Source organism: Dunckerocampus dactyliophorus, chromosome 2, assembly GCF_027744805.1.
Source record: "Dunckerocampus dactyliophorus isolate RoL2022-P2 chromosome 2, RoL_Ddac_1.1, whole genome shotgun sequence".
NCBI classification, from domain to species: domain Eukaryota; kingdom Metazoa; phylum Chordata; class Actinopteri; order Syngnathiformes; family Syngnathidae; genus Dunckerocampus; species Dunckerocampus dactyliophorus.
The window spans coordinates 14,849,104-14,869,591 of NC_072820.1; the positions used below are offsets into that span (position 1 = coordinate 14,849,104).

At 41.7% G+C, this 20,488-nt stretch overlaps 1 protein-coding gene across 8 annotated transcripts in view; it reads right to left on the reverse strand.

Annotated features, from left to right (window-relative positions):
- kmt2cb (lysine (K)-specific methyltransferase 2Cb) overlaps window positions 1–20,488 on the reverse strand; it is an 88,250-nt gene that overhangs the window by 36,261 nt on the left and 31,501 nt on the right. For 7 of the 8 annotated variants that reach the window (XM_054769351.1, XM_054769347.1, XM_054769348.1 and 4 more), the window contains 22 exons: window positions 20,268–20,465; window positions 19,660–19,769; window positions 19,372–19,481; window positions 18,733–18,895; window positions 18,454–18,625; window positions 18,246–18,360; window positions 17,964–18,139; window positions 17,480–17,832; window positions 15,203–15,262; window positions 14,463–15,121; window positions 10,384–10,506; window positions 8,961–9,080; window positions 8,647–8,751; window positions 8,383–8,487; window positions 5,562–5,743; window positions 5,310–5,474; window positions 5,134–5,240; window positions 4,979–5,050; window positions 3,444–3,656; window positions 2,912–3,034; window positions 2,479–2,604; window positions 2,244–2,380 (listed from right to left, as the gene is read on the reverse strand). In XM_054769351.1, coding sequence (XP_054625326.1) covers window positions 2,244–2,380; window positions 2,479–2,604; window positions 2,912–3,034; window positions 3,444–3,656; window positions 4,979–5,050; window positions 5,134–5,240; window positions 5,310–5,474; window positions 5,562–5,743; window positions 8,383–8,487; window positions 8,647–8,751; window positions 8,961–9,080; window positions 10,384–10,506; window positions 14,463–15,121; window positions 15,203–15,262; window positions 17,480–17,832; window positions 17,964–18,139; window positions 18,246–18,360; window positions 18,454–18,625; window positions 18,733–18,895; window positions 19,372–19,481; window positions 19,660–19,769; window positions 20,268–20,465 — 3,694 coding nt within the window. The remainder of the gene's footprint in view (window positions 1–2,243; window positions 2,381–2,478; window positions 2,605–2,911; window positions 3,035–3,443; window positions 3,657–4,978; window positions 5,051–5,133; window positions 5,241–5,309; window positions 5,475–5,561; window positions 5,744–8,382; window positions 8,488–8,646; window positions 8,752–8,960; window positions 9,081–10,383; window positions 10,507–14,462; window positions 15,122–15,202; window positions 15,263–17,479; window positions 17,833–17,963; window positions 18,140–18,245; window positions 18,361–18,453; window positions 18,626–18,732; window positions 18,896–19,371; window positions 19,482–19,659; window positions 19,770–20,267; window positions 20,466–20,488) is intronic. The other variant, XM_054769349.1, reaches the window with a different exon arrangement.

Here is a 20,488-nt window from a genome sequence, read left to right on the forward strand (position 1 = left end):
TAAGTTTTTTTTCCTGGTCACTTCACAAGGCAGACAACCATTTAAAGAGAATGATATGAGAGCTCTTTCTGCATGTACAGTGGGTACGGAAAGTATTCAGACCCCTTTAAATTTTTCACTCTTTGTGTCATTGCAGCCATTTTCCAAAATAAAAAGTTCATTTTATTTCTCATTAATGTACACCAGGGGTCTCAAACTCAATTTCACTGGGGGCCAGTGGAGGTAGAGTCTGGGTGAGGCTGGGCCGCATCAAGTATTGGGAGTAGGGCTGGGAATCTCAGGGTACCTGATGATACGATACAATTCACAATACATCCATGTGATAACACCACTGTTAGGTCAGTGTTGGTGTTTACTTGCCCTTGTAAGTATGTAAGTAACACTCAGCTTGCCCGGGTGTTGCGGGCTGCAGTTACACTACTCTTTGATGTCCAGTCGCGAGCCGCAAGATACGATTTGGCCCCCGTTCTGCGAGTTGTAGACCCCTGATGTACACTCAGCACCCCATCTTGACAGAAAAACACAGATATGTAGAAATTTTTGCTAGTTTATTAAAAAAGGACAACTGAAATATCACATGGTCATAAGTATTCAGACCCTTTGCAGCAACATTCATATTTAACTCACATGCTGTCCATTTCTTCTGATCCTCCTTGATATGGTTCTGCTCCTTTATTGGAGTCCAATAAAGTGTTTAATTAAACTGATTGGACTTGATTAGGAAAGGCACACACCTGTCTATATAAGACCTTACAGCTCACAGTGCATGTCAGAGTAAATGAGAATCATGAGGTCCAAGGAACTGCCCAAGGAGCTCAGAGACAGAATTGTGGCAAGGCACAGATCTGGCCAAGGTTACAAAATAATTTCTGCAGCACTCAAGGTTCCTAAGAGCACAGTGGCCTCCATAATCGTCAAATGGAAGAGGTTTGGGACGACCACAACTCTGCCTAGACCTGGCCGTCCAGCCAAACTGAGCAATTGTGAGAGAAGAGCCTTGGTGAGAGAGGTAAAGAAGAACCCAAAGATCACTGTGGCTGAGCTCCAGAGATGCAGTAGGGAGATGGGGGAAAGTTCAACAAAGTCAACTATCACTTCAGCCCTCCACCAGTCGGGGCTTTATGGCAGAGTGACCCGACGAAAGCCTCTCCTCAGTGCAAGACACATGAAAAAACACATGAAGGACTCCCAGACTATGAGAAAGAAGATTCTCTGGTCTGATGAGACCAAGATGGAACTTTTTGGTGTTAATTATAAGCGGTATGTGTCGAGAAAACCAGGCACTGCTCATCACCTGTCCAAGACAATCCCTACAGTGAAACATGGTGGTGGGAGCATCATGTTGTGGGGGTGTTTTTCACCTGCAGGGACAGGACGACCGGTTGCAACTGAAGGAAAGATGAATGCGGCCAAGTACAGAGATATCCTGGAGGAAAACATCTTCTAGAGTGTTCAGGACCTCAGACTGGGCTGAAGGTTCACCTTTCAACAGGACAAGGACCCAAAGCACACAGCTAAAATAACAAAGGAGTGGCTTCAGAACAACTCTGTGACCGTTCTTGACTGGCTCAGCCAGAGCCCTGACCTAAACCCAATTGAGCATCTCTGCAGAGATCTGAAAATGGCTGTCCACCAACGTTCACCATCCAACCTGACAGAACTGGAGAGGATCTGCAAGGAAGAATGGCAGAGGATCCCCAAATCCAGGTGTGAAAAACGTGTTGCATCATTCCCAAGAAGACTCATAGCTCAAAAACTAGCTCAAAAGTGTGCTTCTACTCAATACTGAGCACAGGGTCTGAATACTTATGACCATGTGATATTTCAGTTTTTCTTTTTTTAATAAATTTGCAAAAATGTCTACATTTCTGTTTTTTTCTGTCAAGATGGGGTGCTGAGTGTACATTAATGACAAATAAAATGAACTTTTTTGCTTTCGGCAAATGGCTGCAATGACACAAAGCTTTCCGTACCCACTGTATGTATGTATGTATGTATGTGAATATATATATATATAAAAAAATCAAACTTTGCAAAGGGACTATGTTCTTCAAAGTTCTGCAAGTGGTTTCCCCCGGAAGAAATAGAAATTAATCTGCAGCAAGGCACCAATTTACATTACAATACACCAGTTTCTCTCAGGTTAATCAATCGGCAGTGCATTAACCACACTAATGTGGCTATTATCTAAGCAAAATAAGCACTTGAATTAATATTTACAAATAGTACTTATGGACTGAGACCTGAAGGTAGGTAGGAAAGGCCTCTTCCAGTTTGGTTTTCTTCTTTCGGTAGCGTTTTTTTATTTTTTCCGCAACTTCTGCTCCGGAAGGCGTCTCATCCACGGGAGTGTTCGGCAGCGCATCGGTCCACCCCACACCTAAAAAAGGGAAAAATGCATTGAAACAGTTAATTGAAAGCACTTTTATACTTACAGTACATAAAGTTTGTAAGAATATTATTGAAAGCTGCACAGACCCTCATCTTTCCCAAGGTGACACTCCGACACTGAGCCAGATGAGTCCTTTCTGCACAGAGTTCGTTTAGCCTTGCCCGGACCTTGACCTGGGCGGCTTCTCTGGCGCACCATGAATCCACCGATGCCTTGAAAAGATACAGATCATCTTTTTTCATCAACATTTGGATAGAATAGGACAAGATAAGAGCTAGGGATAGGGATAGGGATAGATCGATACTTTATTCATCTCCAAGAGAAATTCACATGCCAATGATGTCAATGAATTAATCATACTGGCTTCCAAGTGTATGGCTCAAGCCATTGATGTCAGCTGAGAAACACTACATAGAGCCCACTGTCCATCAGAAATGTCAGTATTTTGCTACAGACATTGCATCAGGCTGCCACATTTTACGCCTCAAAGGAGCTGTCTCCTTAAATCAGGTGCCATACCCGGCCGGTACGGTTTCCTCTTCCTCTTCTTGCCGCCGTCGACCCCCTTAGAGTCGTCCTCTGCGGGCTCGCGCTCTGGGCTGGAGTCAGACTTCCCCTCGCAATCCAGGAGCTCCGTCTCCACTACACGCAGAGAACACTGATGAGTGACAGCCCAGCGGCAGAGAACACCGAGGACACACCCGCCTCCCTCACAGACAGCAGCAGGATCAAATCTATTTGAACCCTACTCAGTGGAAAGACATTAGCCTGATTGGAATCAACTTCCATTTCATTTGCTCATTAACTCCACTGTGGCTGCTTCCTGATCTAATCTCTTAGGTCATTTTCCTTATCGCTCTAGGTTGAATGTGAAGGTATCACATATGGATAAGCATAGTTTCATTAAAACTAATCAGTAGACTTTTATCATTTAGAAATTATGTATATACTCTAAAAGTGAACAGTTGAATAGTATACCACTATGTCAACAACTACCTTGACTGTGCAAGCTAGTATTTTGGAAGACATGCTTGTGAGCTTAGTCAATTACCTCTGTTGTCCTCCATGTCCTCATCACGAGAATGCTCTGAGAGCGGGTCTAAGGGGGTCTGGAGGACTGCCACACTGTTCTGGTTGATTATCTTCAACTTTAGCTTGGGCTTGGGCTTCCTGCGCCGTGATGCAGTAGCAGACAAGCTCTGGAGCTGACAAAGCCCCGACTCAGTCAAACAAACACCGTCCTGGGTGTAGGTCCTCGACAGATCTGAGAAGAATTAATAATCATGTAAATATGTAAAAAAAAAAAAAAATAATAAAATTAAAAAAATATATAATAATAATTTTATATATATATATATATATATATATATATATACACACACACACACACACACACACACACACACACACATACACACACAGCTCAAAAAAATTAGGAACACACACATAACAGATCTGGGAGGAGATCCCCCAGGACACCATCCGTAGTCTCATTAGGAGCATGCCCCGACGTTGTCAGGCATGCGTACAAGCACGTGGGGGCCACACAAACTACTGAGAATCATTTTGAGTTGCTACAATGACATTTTAGCTAAATGGACCAGTGTGCTGCATCATTTTTTCACTTTCATTTTCGGGGTGTCTTTGATTTCCCCCCTCTATAGGGTGATCATTTTCATTTCTATCAAATTATGTGGCATCATTTTGTTACTAATACATCACCCACTTATTATCAGGAAAGATATTCAAGATCATTTTTCCCCCAGTTTAGATCTGATGTGTTTTCCAAGTGTTCCTTTAATTTTTTTTAGCAGTATATATATAGTGGTGTGAAAAAGTGTTTGCCCCCTTCCTGATTTCTTTTTCTTTTTTTCATGTTTTTTTTAAATGTTTGTTTCAAATTATATATAAAAAATTTTAATATTAGTCAATGACAACACAACTGAACACAAAATGCTGTTTTTAAATTAAACTTTTTATTATTAAGGGAGGGAAAACAAAAACACCTACATGGCCCTGTGAGGAAAAAGTGACTGCCCTCCCGTTAAAACATAACTTAAGTGACATTAATTGATAGCTATCAGTCTGGAAAAGGTTTTAAAGCCATTTCTAAAACTTTGGGACCCCAGCGAACCACAGTGAGAACCATTATCCACAAATAGCGAAAACATGGAACAGAGGGGTATCCTTGAACATGTGAAAGGATCTGCTCCTGTGAAATGGACAGACAACTAAGCAGCGTTGTGGCATCATCATTGAGACTTCCTCCTCCCAATAAGCCTGTCTCTCCCTTCTTTGCAACGCCTCTTACAGTGTGCAAGACTACCACAGGTATAAAAGGTTTTACATCGTTTTTATTGTTTTTTTTTTTTTAAATGGCTTTATGTAATTGTTGTATATTATTTTTATTACTCTATTTTATATGTCCTTCATGTGTTCTGTGTACAGTGTGAGCGACTTAGGTGTTAAGTTAGATATAATTTAACTCTAATTTCCGACTTACAGTTGTCGTCGGAATGGAAGTTGCACATAGATCAAGGCCCTCCTGTATGTCTATTTATGACTTTTGACTTCTACTAAACTTACCCATTTCTCTTGCTTTGGTGACAATCTGTGTCATGACTGCTGGCTCAATGGTGTCTCTGGTTTTGGTCACAACTGCAGAACAATTACATTTAAAACAGGAACTGTTCAAAACATCACAGGCAAAGTCGACCCCCATACAGTGAGACTGCTGGTACCTTTAGTGGTCTTGAAATTTTGGCACATTGTGCAATCAAAGCAGTTCTCTGCAGCTTTCTCAACATCTTCCTCTGAATGCAGACCTTGACAAGAAGCATGAAACCACCTGTAGACAGAGAGAAGGATTCAGAAAGTGTCCCATTTTATCACGGTGACTTGTATAAAAGCTGCACACCTGTCACATTGTCTGCACTGGACAATGATGGTACCCTCACTGTAAACAACTTGGCAGCCAGGGCATGCTGAAAGGCTGGCGCAGGGAGCACACTGGGTGTAATTATTTTGCCACTCACACCTCAGACCGGGAGTGGTAGCGCCACACTGTGTACAGGACACACACCTGCAGGGGACATGGAGGACTGAGGTCATTCTTACCAAGTTCACTTCATATAGGACAGCCGCGTATGAGACGATTGAGATGACTTGCCATTTGCACTTCCAGCTGTCTTTCGGTACGTTCTGTAAAGGAGGGTCCAGGCAGTAAGTGTGATAGCTGATATCGCAGTCGTCACACAACAGCAAGCGGCCCGGGTCGGTGGCCTGGCCACAAGCCTCACACACTGTGCACTCCAGACAACGCCAGCCTTTACTGAGCACCACCTTTGTGATCTGAGGGCGGATGTAACAACAGACTTGTGGATGCAATGTTGCACAGAATGTTAAGGTTTATCCTCTTTACACATAAATATACAGTGCGTGCAGTACAATGTAAAGCAGGGATGGCCAAACTTTTTCAGTAATGTATATTTCGTAGACACCATTTGAGTGTTAAGTTGCTGTGTGATGAGTTTAATGTTGTTTGTAAGATGAAACCGTGAGTCAGACTGTTGTATTGAGCAATGACCTCCTGCATTTTCCAATGGGCTGACAAGCCTGTCCTGAGTTTTTTTGTACCTCATGATTGGCCTTTCAAACAAAGAGCTGCCTGGCCCTCACGGACTCGCACATGCCACCATACAGTGGTGTGAAACGGTGTTTGCCCCCTTCCTGATTTCTTAATTGTTTGCATGCTTGTCACACTTAAATGTTTCACATCATCAAATAAAGTTAAGTATTAGTCAATGGCAACACAACTGAACACAAAATTCTGTTTTTAAATGAAACTTTTTATTATTACAGGAGAATACAAATCTAAACCTACATGGCTACATGACTAACAGTGGAAGCAAATATTCTTTGACTCTTTGGCGAGCTAAGTTCCACCAAACTTTCTGCCACTCTCGCGATGAGCACCTCCTGGATGGCATGTAAAATGGTGACTGAACTCACTGAGGAGAAACGGTGAATGACGTTTATAGCGATTATATTTTAATAATAATTTTTTTTTGTAAAAACGATACACGTGGAGAGCATGTCAATCATCCATCGTAATGTAAAATATCACGACAGTTCGCTATATCAATATTTCATCACATTCCTACTATAAGCATAGAGTATATACTGTATATCTATGAGTATTAATATACATTGTACATATATGTCGGAGGGCACACACACTTTTTCAGCATGCAAGTGACAAGTCAAAGTGATCTACCGCTTACTATAAAACATAACATATACTGTATATGTAAATCTTAACCAATAAACTTTGAAACTACTAACCTAAATACTAATGGTAAGTATTTCACATTCACAGTTTCAAAGTTTACAGGTCGTCATCATGGTTGATTACACATAATTCCTCCATAGTTGTGTACATAACATGAGTAGTATGTGAGTATGCCCAGTTAGCATTTGCTATCAAAACATTCGATATACAAGAGATGAAAATGATTATGCAAAAGACAATGCAGCCGAAGTCAAAGCAACATATTAAAAAGGTTTAAGCAATGGGCACATTTTCCAATTAATCATGAGAATGTGTAGAAATGACATTTCTATAGTGGAGTTCAGGACACCAAGCAGAGCCGTCCAACAACTGACTTTTTTTCTACATAACTAGCCACTACAAGTGGTTATGGTTTAATTTATTTGGAACATGCATAGAGTGTGCTTCATATTACAATTCACAATTCCATATGTCCGAAAAGGAGTAGGAAGAAGCAGACCTTATTTTATTATACCCCCCTGCGGGTGCGTTGTTGTTTCTACCATACTGTGCGATGCAAGTATCAATGGTGTCGTTATCTACATCCACCTCCTTTGATTGTAGGAAATTCCATCTGGTTCTCCTCCGTTTTGGACTATACTGTCTTTTGACTTGGGTTTAATTCAGAGCCCTGTGACGATCACATCGTTCATTCTGATCAATCTCATCAATTATATTTTTCTTTTGCTCAAGAGATATTTTCTTTTGCTTCTTTCAAGGGCTGTCAAAAATAACGCGTTAATGGCGGTAACTACTTTATTTCATTAATTATGTTAAATTTTCTAGTGTAATTATCTCAGGCGCCCCAGAGCAAGCACGCCTCTCTGTTATGACGGCAGACGGAGAAGCACAGTGGAGCGTGGAGTGTAAAATACCCCTGAAAATAAGAATTTCTTAAATTGTGTATTGTTGTTATTCTTTCACTTGTTGGTCACATGTAAATCATAAACAAACTTGACAAAATACATTCATTTCATCACAAAAATAAAAATCTCAAACATTAACAAGGGTATGAATAATTTTGAGGACAACTGTATAATCCTGTCCTGACATTTATCTTTCTTTTAATTAAATACATTAAAAATAGGCATATTTCAGACATAGTTGCTTATGGTGATTAATCATGGTTAATTAATTTAAAAACTGATTAACCTGATTAAAATTTGTAATAATTTGACAGCCTTACTTACCAAGCCGGTTAGCTTGGCTTGCTAGCAGCTGTCAGCACGTGTAATTTGTTTGTTTCACTGACTGAGTTAAAGTTGAGGGTGTCAGCAAGCTTTTCTGCTCTTGTGTTCGTGAAGTGTAGTCAGGAAAGCACCAAAATACTTCAAAACTCTAGTATCGACAGCAGAGCTATTGCCATGTACGTCCTTTCCAGTCAACAACAACAAAAAGTGAATAGATAACATTTGTTATAGATATGGGGGTCATACCGCTGAGTTATTATTCCGATTACCGATAAACTAACGCTGAAAGCTGCATTTCTGTATGTCGCTTGAGACTTCTGTTCACCACTTACTTCGCCGTGGAGGCGTAACAGTGAATCATATGACATCTACAAAGTGCCATGTATGACGTGTGTGACACATGCGATCGACCCACACTACCTTTGTGATCTACCGGTCAACGTAATGGGCACCTGTGATGTACAGCATACCTTTATGCCTACGCAAAACGGATGGTAGCACTGGCCACATTGAGCACAAGCTAAAAGACGGCCCTCTGCACCAAGGCCAAAACTCCCACACACCACGCACATGTCCTGCAGGAAAAAAAGACCTCATGAGTAACCCATTTCTTTGAATGAAGAACTGACCAAGACAAAGATAGAAAAAAACAGTTTTCAATAATACAATGTGAGTTTGAATGCATATAGGTAAAGGTAGGTAGGTAAAGAGTATAATGAAAAACAAGCAAGTACCTGCTTGAGTGTGAAACTGTCATTACTGGAAAAAATGACAACTGTATTGTGCATGGCGTTCTCCTCCTCCTCCTTGACTGGGTATGGCGTTTCTAATGTGGTGATCTATTGTGAAAAAAAAAAAAAGTTTTTGTAGCCCACCAGCATACACACAAACCTTTGTGACTGACATTACAGAAGTATGATTATTCACAACAGAGGAGTTATAACTTCGCGATATTGAGGGATATTAAGAACTATGAACTCTTCCTTACACAAACAAGACATTTTTCCTTGGTTACTACTTAAAATAGCATTTATTCAACAACACCTACCCCAGGGTTGATGATGCTGGGACACACTCCACTCTTGCCCCTGGCCCTGCCGCGTCCAGCTCGACCCGATAGACCGGCTCCTCTCGGCCTCCGCCTTCCTGGGAAGCCTGAGCCTCGACCCTGTGAGAGCGAGGTTAACGATCAGGAAATGCACGCCATCACAAATGAGAGGTGGATATAGACCCGCTGTGGGTGTGGGAACATCTATTTTCAATATACCTGCTGAGTATGCCCTGGACTGGTCACCAGTCAGAGGGCAACCATGAAGCACACTGAGCAGGAATTAAGGACAGCTGCAAATTCAGGTATGTGAACCACTACACTACCACCATCAATCCCGCTTGACTCTAAAGTTTGCAAGCTAAAATGTACTTCTGACAGACTTTCAATACTACATGTTCAACCCAAAATAGATCCTAGAGAAAACAATAATTACACAATGAGCTAGTGTCCAAAGACTATTGACTATATCAAAACACAAAAAACACACACACACAACCCCCTTCCCTTCAAATTTAGTTAATGCAAGTGCCCCAATAAATGGCTCTCAGTTATCCAGTGCATGGTCTACCAAAGCAAATAACCGCCAGCGTCTCTAATTAGTGACGCGTCAAAAAAACACCGGCATCAACAGCTTTGAATGTAATGCAACCTAGCGATGTAGCTCTTATTAAATCAAACAATACCAGTAGCTGCATTTGAACTATCATGAGCAGTCAGCATTCAGCAGGTTCATCTACCTCTGCATGGGCTGTAAAATGTTGGTTACGCTTCTCAGCTGTTGGTTTGAAATGCTGCATGTTAACTTGTCGTACTGCTTCCAATGGACTCATCAGAGCTATCACAACATTGGTTCTGTTGCTGCTGTGTTGTGCAAAATATTTGTTAATGACTATTTGTTCAAAGAGAGCTATGTTTCCCTTTCCACTTTCTCATGCACCCCAAATCATTAAAGTTAAAAATAAAGTTAAAAAAAATAACTTATTTGAATTTTTTTTAATTTCGGCAATAACTGCCTCTATCCAATTTTCACCTGCTCTCAATTAACGCTCCATCCACTGTGCAGTTCAGATAGTTAAACTGCCCCCCCAATGATTAGAGCATTTACAGTGTTATTAAAATCATAAGACAAATATTTGGTTGACAAAGATCAGCCAGGAAACAATGATTGCTCACTAAGTGCTATTATCAAAATTTGTCTGTAATGTCCATACCGTGGATCTATAATGGCCACTGCAAATACAAGAAGGCGTCTACTTATTGCAGTGTTTGTTTTTCAATTGGCCTCTGAGCCGCTGTGACTCAGCAAAATTTAGGGAGTTAGTGTAGGAAATCATATTGATTATAGTGACATTCAGGAACACTCAGGGAGCGTATGTCACTACAGTAACCAGGGGATTATCTGGTGAGCCACGGTATTTACCACTCTGATGCTCCAGCCGGGGATGCCAGGGTAATGCCTGGTCTTTGGGACATCCCACCCCTCTGGCTGGTCTGGGGACCAGGACAAGGGGGAACTCACACTGCTATGGGGGCTCCATGCACCCTAAGGCAGGGGGAGGGGAGGGGAGGTGAGAGAGAGTGAGAGTGTGAGAGAGAGAGTGAGAGCGAGAAAGAGAGAGGGAAGGAGGAGGGCGACAAAATGCAGCAACGTAAAAACAAAGCCAGCAAAGAAATAAAATGTACAAAAGAATGATGTTAGAGTGAGATGTTGTGAGTTTGTAATGTAGCCATGTGATAATTATCTATTACCTATGCAAAGGTTTATTTGCAACAATGTAAACACAAGTTGTAAAGACTTGTGTTAAAAGTGATTCATTTGGGTTTCCATGCACGTAGGAGTCTTTTTAGTACAGATGTTAAAATGCAAAGCCAAACTGTTAACGGTCTTTCATGCAGCTAGCGCATCGAGGCAAAACAGCAGCCCTGAAATGATGTAGTTTGACATTTTACAAGAGGAGGAATGGCGTCAGCGGGGCAGCACAGACAATTGTGCTCAGCTAATAAAAGACCTGAAGTAGATTTCCTCAAGCTTTGTTAACAAATTAGTTTGAGTTACTATTTACAGTGATGGTGCTAGGTACGTGAATCAATGAAATCTGAAAGGACGAAGTAAACTCACTATCCATGCATACTGGGGACGCCCCATGTAAAACGATACATTGTGAAAAACAACTTGTGTTTAAAATCAAATTCGCAAAAGAATCCCTGTTGTCAGCAGACTAGACATGCGCCATTTCAACCCTCTGAGCATCTGCTCGGCACAGACGTGAGCCACCGTACACCGTATCACATGCCATTTTTGCCGCTGCCAACCTAATAGCAAATAAAAACACGTTTCCACAGCTCGATACTGTTCTCTTTCATGATGATGGCGTTTTAATGTTGAGGCGACATGTTGTAATGAATAAAAAACATACTCCGGTGGCGGTTGTCACTAATCGATCCATACCGGAAACACGATGACAGGCTTATGTCACTTCATTCGCTCACAATAATCGCTAAATCGAACGATAAAAAAACACCAAAGTCTGTCATTTTGTTGGCCTCTATATACAGTAAATTGACATAGGCGTGTGTTTTTGTTTTGCCCTCTCCCCTCTCTTTACCACACAGGCTGGATGACAAGCGGGTTCACTCTGCACATTGGTGAAGTTAGTTTCAGGTTGGACGTTGGATATTCGTTTCCATTGCTGTTCATTTCACGTTGGCAGTTGGATATTCGGCTCAGGAGCAACATATCCCCCCCTGCTCTCTCATGGTGCGGTCAGCTCGCACGAGAAGAGTGTATGGAAATATTTCCCCAGTGGACCGCTCATTCACAGCGGCATGTCCTCGCAAACATTAATCAGCCCTCTCCTGATCTACACATGTCGAGGCGGCAACCAGAAACATCGGCTAATTCGGCAAAGTATAATTACATGCGTGTGTGCCACTCAGGCTGTGCTTTAGTGCTTGTTAATATAACGCAGCGTTTTAGGTTGGCCGCTGACTTGTGCAAGTTGTGTGTGAAATAGGGCCACGACTTCAAGAGGCACCCCATAGTCAAAACACATTTCCATCACACTTCCGGCTTTCAAAATAAGAGCGGTGCACATCCTGTCTAATAGTGGTGATAAAATAAGCTTACGTTGATAAGTCTATAACAATTGCATCTGTAATTTTATTTAAATGCTCTTGACATTCCAATTACAATGTTAAATACTCTTGTATAGTGCATAGTTAAAGTTTATTGCTTTTGATATGATGTACTGGCATTATTATGTCATATAATTAATGACAAAATGGTCTGAAAAAATGTTGTCAATAATATCAATTGACAATAACTCGTATGACAATTATCGCAAAATTTGTTAGCGGCCTATTCACTCACTGTTGTGATGTATACATTTAATATTTTTGATTTATGACCATTAATGGTCAATAACCATACATCACATAGACAACCCTTGTTTATTCAGTTTCTTGTTCATTTGAATGCCTGGTAAAACTAAAGGTACGATTGTTTGGACTAATACAATGATGACAACAAAAATAGCTAATAAGAGTTTCATATTTTGGCAGTTCAATGCCATAGCTATTCATGTAAGAACTTAAGTGATTTTAGTCAAGAAAACCATGGAAATGGCTAGATATCAGCTCTTAAATTACAAACTTAAGTGCTATTTTTGTTGTCTTCGTTATATTTGTCAAAAAAAAGTACTTTCATTTGTACGAGGCATTAAAATGAACGAGACTGAAGAAACAATGGTAGTCTAATCATTTCTCCATGACTGTAATTTAGATATAATAAACAAATATAAAACAAAACAAAAGTGATGTGATATTTGAATGCAAATGACTGTAAGCTGAGTGCAGAGATGGATTCAACCGCATATGAGCAGCTACCGTTTTATGCTAAACGGCGAAATACCATCCATCCATCCATCCCAACATGTCTTGCTAGCAAACGTTTTTGTCTGTAGTTTTTTCAGTGCCGAAAAAAAAAATGTATACAACCAGGTAAGAGTGGCTTATAACCTCTCCACTTTGCACAATGTATATTGTTGTGTAATGTATAAAATTGATTGTTGTAATTTCTTGAATCTAAATAACGTTTTTTGGGGTGGGAGCGTAACGTATACTGCACATGCTTACTGCCAAAAAAAAAAGGTCACCGGATGTAAATGCATTTTGCACACGCACAGAATGGATCGTGTGTCCGGTACTGATTGAATAGTGACAGCGGTGATGAAAAATCCTTTGAATGGCGGTCGCCATTGTATTATTCGACGGCGTCTGCGCATACATGCCGCTTACGAGATCCTGTTTTTCTTGAGTAATCAGGGAAGGGAGAACGCAAAAATGCCACAGAAGAAAAATATAAAACCTATTGCTGGTTAACAGACTATTGCCGCTGTATTTTCTTCTTCCAGTATTACTGATCACCCTAGTGACAGCACCTCAACATTGCCTGCATATTGCTTTATATCTGTAAAGTTTTCACATTTTGAATTTTGTTTAGATACATTTTAAACATAAATTAATATTTCTGTTAATTATAGCAATATCATACCATACCACCATCAAATGAGTTTAACACTACAATTTAAGAAAAAGAATATAACAAACAGAAATAATTTTTTTTTTCATGGGGACCCATTGAATTTTCCAGCGACCCACTTAATTTAGTCCTGGGGACTCACTACATTGAAAATCAACATCACTGCATTCATCTACGATGGAGGGGAATTCGACTTAATGTTCTTGATCAATTGGTAAGGTTAATGTCTGAATACTCAACAGCGCCTCTGCTGACTGCAGTCAAGTAGTGGACTCCATTTTGCCTCAATTACTGATAAAGATGTGATTAATCAACAATTAATTTTGAGCAATTCCATCGATCAGTTCTTGAAAAGATTAATTGATTATTATGCCCATCCCCAATATCTACACGATTAAAGTTGTTTGTCATCACCAGCATCATTCTTTCCCATTGCTAAGTCTATTATTCAGTCCGGAATAGGGGCATTGATATTAGAACTATTCTTCTCTTTTTTAAGTGAGCCACTACACTGATGAGGAAAACTGGTACATGGCAATGAAAATAGTGGTTATTGGTGACTACAAACTTCCCATCGCTAAGCAGCAAGGTGTTGAGATGTTGTAATGTGGACATGGAATGAACAAATTGGTGAAGTTGGGAGGTGGTTGGTGAACGTTTCATCATATAAAAGGGACAAAAACTGATGTGAAAGCATCATTCTCCATCTGTTCTCCATCCATTTTTTGCATAAATGTAATCTACTCAAAACCTGGACTGAGAATTATTCCAATTACGATCATACACAACCTCAACAGTAAAGTCAGCCTCAACAAACAAAGTAAGACCAGACCAGTGTAACCACCGTCATATAGCTGAGTTCAGAAAACACAGACACTTGAATCATAAAGTTTTCTATCCCAATAAATAGATTGTGAAAAAATCAGTCAGTGTTTTGTGAAATAGAAACAGATTCAAACCTGTTTGACTCGTGGCCTCCCAGGAGAGAACTTCCTCTTGGTGATGGCTGGCTTGCCCATTCCAATCTTCGGGGTAAGTGGTATCAGGGTAGTGATAGGTATTACAATGCCGTGGTCGCCCAACGTAATAGGTGTTTCTCGGGGAGCTATTCCTCTGAGCACTGGTGAGGAATGGCAAGGAGCTGCAACCATCTCCGCCAACTGCTCTACAGTTGTCTTCAATGGTTTCTCCTCTACAGACAGGGCGGGAAATGAAAGATGTGGCTTGTTCTCAGATCCGCGGTCAGGCTTCACTGAGGACTGATGAAAAGTGCCCCCCCTCCTGTCCTGAAGGTCTTTTGGAGTACTTTCCAAAAAAGAAGCCATGGCTACATCCAAACACAAAGGCTGGGACAGTGAGACTTCCATTGGTTGGTCCGTGAAAGGTACTGATACAGTACTTGGTTCTTTGGTGGTTGAGATGATGGCCTTATAATCCTTTGTGCTGGGGGTGACCATGCCCTGCTTGGGGGAGGTCTCTGTATTTGCTGGCTTGGTTTGTAAAGTGATTTCCTGTTTTGGTTGTGCCTCCATAGGAAGTCGGGAGTCCTGGCTCAGAACCACTGCAGCCACGGGACTGTTCGCAGATATGACATGGATTCTTGCTGCTGGTTTGATTTCTGAAGAAGGAAACAGTTGTTATGACAGCTGATTTGGATATCAGTGCATCACTTACAAAAACACAAGGTTACACAACACACCTGGTTGGAATTCTGTGGGTCCGCACACTTCTTTGTCAACGTCTCGTCCCACAGAGAGTTCTACATCAAAAAAAGACAAATATATTTACACCAGTGTTGGCTTTGGTGATGTTAAGCACTGTCCAGAGTAATGTGTGATTTGTTCATTAATAAATAATAATGTTGTGGGTACTAAACCTTTTTCAATTTATGACCCTTAAAACTCAAGATAGTAGTAATTTACAGCATTTTGGGTCAAAGCATCGATCAACCCCTAATACGTATAACTGCAGTAATTTATATTGTTTTGCTTTAACACTCATGATTTTGGCTGTATTTCTTTTACAACAGCACTTTACTGGCATATAAGGTTTAGTACACCAAATTCCACAAGAGAAATCACTTTTGTTTATGCCAAATGTCAGCTACCGCTCAGCGTCGCTTGGACATCAAATCGTTGTAAGTCTATGACCAATTGATCTGATCATAACATGGTCCCAACTCAGGAACTACCTCAACATTAGTAATTATTTTATGCCAACTGGGGCGTTATGGCTATTTTCATTGTTGAAGTAGATGAGAGTTGTGACAGTGTTATTGAAGTGAGCGTGCCGCGGGTTTTGACTTTCTATTGATTTCCTAGATATATAGCTGGCATACGATGATCATATTACAGTCATTCTAGGACAATGCTATGCTGTGCGCATGCACAGGTGTGTGTAATGTTCATCAAAATTGCCCCCCCTTACAACCCACTGCCCACCCCCACAAAGACGTAAACCCAGGGGTCTTAATGCTGTTGGACAATATAGTCAGTTCATAAATCAATGGGAAACAAATGAAAGAATGGAGCTGGATATCTCAATTCTAATTTGTCTATTTCTTTAGTGTTTGCCTTTCAATTTATTAGTTTGGTATCTAAAGAATGGACATAACTGAAGCAGTCCTGGCTTTCACCCAACACACCCACTGCGTAAAATACAAGGACAGTAGAGATCGTTTTACTGGGGGCACCCACCATTTCCATCCACAAGTTCCCATGTCATACTGACACTAACACACACATATGCACCTGCAGAAGCAGCTCTGCCAAGGAAAGCAGTAACCATGACAACCAGCACATCCCAGGGCCTGTGCTCTGGGGCTCATGACTGTGCAGCTTGCAGGTGCTCATCCGGTGCCCATGCCAGAAAGTCATTTAGGAGATGGCCCCTCCAAGCCTCTTCAGCGTTCAGCTATTGACCAAGCTGAACACACACTCTCATTCATATTAATGCTCCACCCTCCCCCAACCTACGCTACAGTGAATGAGGTGATGTTTAGATAAATACACTGCTTTGATAAAAGCAGCAAAGGCTTCACGGCAGGCTTCCGGTAAAAACATTCAGCTGTGTCTCCTTTCTCTACAATATTAAGAATGCAGAATTACATTGGACAAGCCCTTATGCATGCTTGATAGGACACGACAATAATGCAATTGATGGCCATAGAGATGTTCAGCATTATGAGCAGAGTTAGCATGCAGTCGTGAATGAGCCAGCGTGGCTCCAATGCAGGTTTGCCAACGGATATCACTGTCATCATCATGATACGCCAATTCTCCTCTCCAGTGGAGTCTAGACAGTGTGGGCAGCAGTGCAGCTCCAACTGGCATCCCTGGTACATTGATTTTGTGATGCTGCTTGTTACTCACACAATCTCATGCTAGGATACTGTCATTCCTTGATGACACAATGGAATTAGGTGTACCAGCGGAGAGGACATAAGTAAGATTCAGGAGGAATTAAACTGTCTATGTGACAATCAGGTATATAGAAGAAGGGAATGTCCAAAAGAAACATGGTGGGGGAAACCTGTAATTACACCAGGAATGTGTAATGTACTTGTATGACCAAGGCGGAAAAAATAAAAGCATTCTGATTCCAGACAGGCAGCACATGTACTCCCTGAAGATTTAAGTAAAAAATATTAACTTTGAAAGAAGGGAGATCCTTTAATCTTAAACTTGGAGACATTCTCAAATATCATATTAATGGTCTTATTTTTGGTAATAGTCCAACATGGGACAAATGCATACCTTAAATGTGATCAGAGCTGACCCAACAGCCCAATGAAATAACTGTATGGCCAAAACTTACAACTGCATGGCTGGAGACTAAGAAGATACTGTTTGTATGAATATTATGTGTGACTGTCTTTTTACTAAATCATGTAAAGAAAAAACAATGAATAACATTCTGAAAACAGATTATAATCTCAGGAAGTCTGCTAAATCAGGAATTGGGAACAGGAACCCACCAAGCTCTCGGACTGACGTGGAAAGCTTCTGTTCCTGGACGGTATCCTTGACAGGCTCTGAATCAGAGTGCAACGGAACAGCAAGTAATTCCGGTTTGGGGTCATTGTGCATTTCAGGAGGCAGCCGACTGCCAGGTTCTAGGTCTGTGTGCTTTTCAGTCAGCTGTGGGCCAGTCTCAGAGTCTGTGTGCGTCGAGGCTGGGTGAGGGCTAAGCTCTGGGCCAGTGTCCATATCCTCTGCTTGGAGCGTCCGCTCTGTATCAGGAGACCTGCAGTTGGAACAAACAAAGTCCTCTCTGGGGTGGATTTCTGCCTGGCCTGAGTTGTGACGCTCACACTCGAGGTGCAGCCATCTGAAAGCAGTGCAAAGGAATTAAGGGGATATTTCAACTGGACTGTCTGGGTAATCCATAAATATGACAGGAATAACATTACATATAGATAGCAAGTAAGATGAGAGTAATAGATGAAAGGGGGAGCTTACCTCTTACAAGTGTGGCAGTGGACTAGGTCCTTGTGATGCTCAGGGTCTAGGATGCAGGCACACATAGAACAGCTTAGAGTGGGGTCCTGGTTTTGGACACAGTTCTCACACAGCAGGCTGTTGTGGTGCCATAGCCTGCTGGTTCGAGTTCCACACTGGATGCATACTCTGCAGTTCTGTAGAACAAAATGACATAATATGTTTTACAAATATAAGATGAAATGCATCTGTTTCTGTAGTGATGTTTCGGAACACAGCAGCACAGAATGTGGTTTCTCCTACCTTACATCTCCATCCGTTGGTGGGAAGAACATCAATGGCAGGTTGCAGACAGAACGTATGGTAGCCTTTGTCACACATGTCACATACCAGCATTTTACTGTCCTCTCCTGGATTCCTGCAAACCACAAAATAATGATTTGAGCAAAACTCTTTCATTCTAGTACACTTTATCATCAATGATAAAATCATTTTTTCAGAGGGGACATACTTGCATGTCTGGCAGACTTTACACTCAGGGCACTGCCACCCTGCCCTCCTCAGAGGGGTCACAGCCATATCCAGACACATGCCATGGTAATGCAGTCCACAACTGGTGCAGAACAGTTGGTCCAGTAGATCCCCTGGGCTATCGCAAAGCGCGCAATTGACATCGTCATCAACTGCGAACAGGAAAACATAAGCATTACATTGCACGGAAGAAGTCACTGGCTGCTTGTTTTTATCTTGGAATAGTTCTTTTAACAGTGCGTCAAATTAAACATCTTACATTTATGCACTGCCAAATCGATGTGTTCTGGGCAGAGGAGCGAAAGACTCCTGATATCCTGAAAGGCCCCTGCTGCCCCAGCACAGGGGTAATGGTAGAGTTGAGTACATCCTTCAGCACAGCACTTAATGGATGCTCCAAGGCGCTTACAGTATGCACAGTGCTGCAAGAAGAGAGAGACAATTGTGGACGAAAAGCCATGTCTGTGTTTGGAGCAGTCTAATGTGGTATTTTCTTAGACTTAATTCACTTCTTAAATCTAAAACGCCTGTTCGAGAACACGTTTTTCAAGTTAGCATTAAGAACCTTTTTTCTCTTGGTTCTCTAAGTGTGTTTGAAAAGCCACTCAGGAGTTGAAGTGGAAGATTTACTGACAGGCTCCACGACCAATAGGATGCTAAACACAAACATGAGTGCTGCTAATGGTAGGAGGCTAAGCTGCCATGAGAGCTCAGCGCCGTTGAGTGGCGTGACCTTTTCCCATTTCACAGCTGACAGATCCACAGTGCGGAAGCTGACCTTTACCAGCCAGCCTGATCCATCAGCTTTACTGTGCCTCAGTGAGGGCAGGCCGTCCTTCCACATTACATTAAGATGGTGTTAAAACCTATTACGGCACGGACGCTCCCACTGACTCACCTTTGTGCTCCCTGAGTCAATGGCTCTGTCCACATTAAGCAGAGATTGTCCCTCGCCCTCACAAACACCTTCAGACCATGAGGCACAACTCTGATGTGCCCAGCATTGCCCTGTCATTCAAAAACATTATGAGGATGAATACCCAATCAACATTTGAGTTTATGCAGTAGCTACTTGGGATGGGCTTAATAATCAAATAGATGAAAAAATGTTGAGCCTGTGCAACTACTACTGGACTGCAACCAGCAGAGGCACTGTAATACTAAACTGAAACTCATTTACTTCTACCTGACTCAAAGAGAGACTGGACGTTGAGATCGTGTGGAAGGCCGACATGAGAAAGCTCATCCCAAAATCGGCTCGCTGGGTCTGGATTTCCCTCGCTGTTTTCAGACCCACTGGAACAAAAGGATCAGAGACAGAAGATCAAGTATAGTAAGTATTTTTTCTATATGAAAACAAACAGAGAATGACATCTAGTTTTTGGTATAACAAAGTGATAAGTCCTAACAATAGAGCAAGCCACTGAAGAAATCTGTGGGAAAAGCAAAGAGGAAGAGGGCCATCTTATCCAGCATAAGCACAAAGACGCTTGAGGTTGAGCCTCACAAAATCACTTCAGAAGGGTGACACTGGTGAACAAATGTAAAGAGGGGGCACTGACATAAAAAAAACAAAACAATGCAATGTCCCTAATTATGACACCAACTTAACTTTATCGATCACACGCACATGGCTTACAAATCAATTCCAAATGTGCACAGTGCGACCTTCTCTGTAGCTACCCAAGCAAGGGGCAGGCCTTGGTGACCAATCACAGGGGAACACAACACAATCAACGGTTTGGCTTGATTCCAAAAGAGTCAGAAGGGTCTTTTGTCAAGATAAAAACATACTTTGTAAATTTGCGCTGTCCTGAGGTGGTCACTCCAGCCTTGTTTGGCTCAGTGGTTGTGTCGCCATCGCTGCGATCGTTCGTCGCATCATCTCCATCTTTACGTCTGATGAGCGGCAGTGTGGTGCTGAATGTGTGCAGTTCCCCCTGACCCAACAGGCTTCTACTCCCGCAGTAACAGAAGGCACAAAGAAGCTCACTGCAAAGGAGAGAGAAAACAGT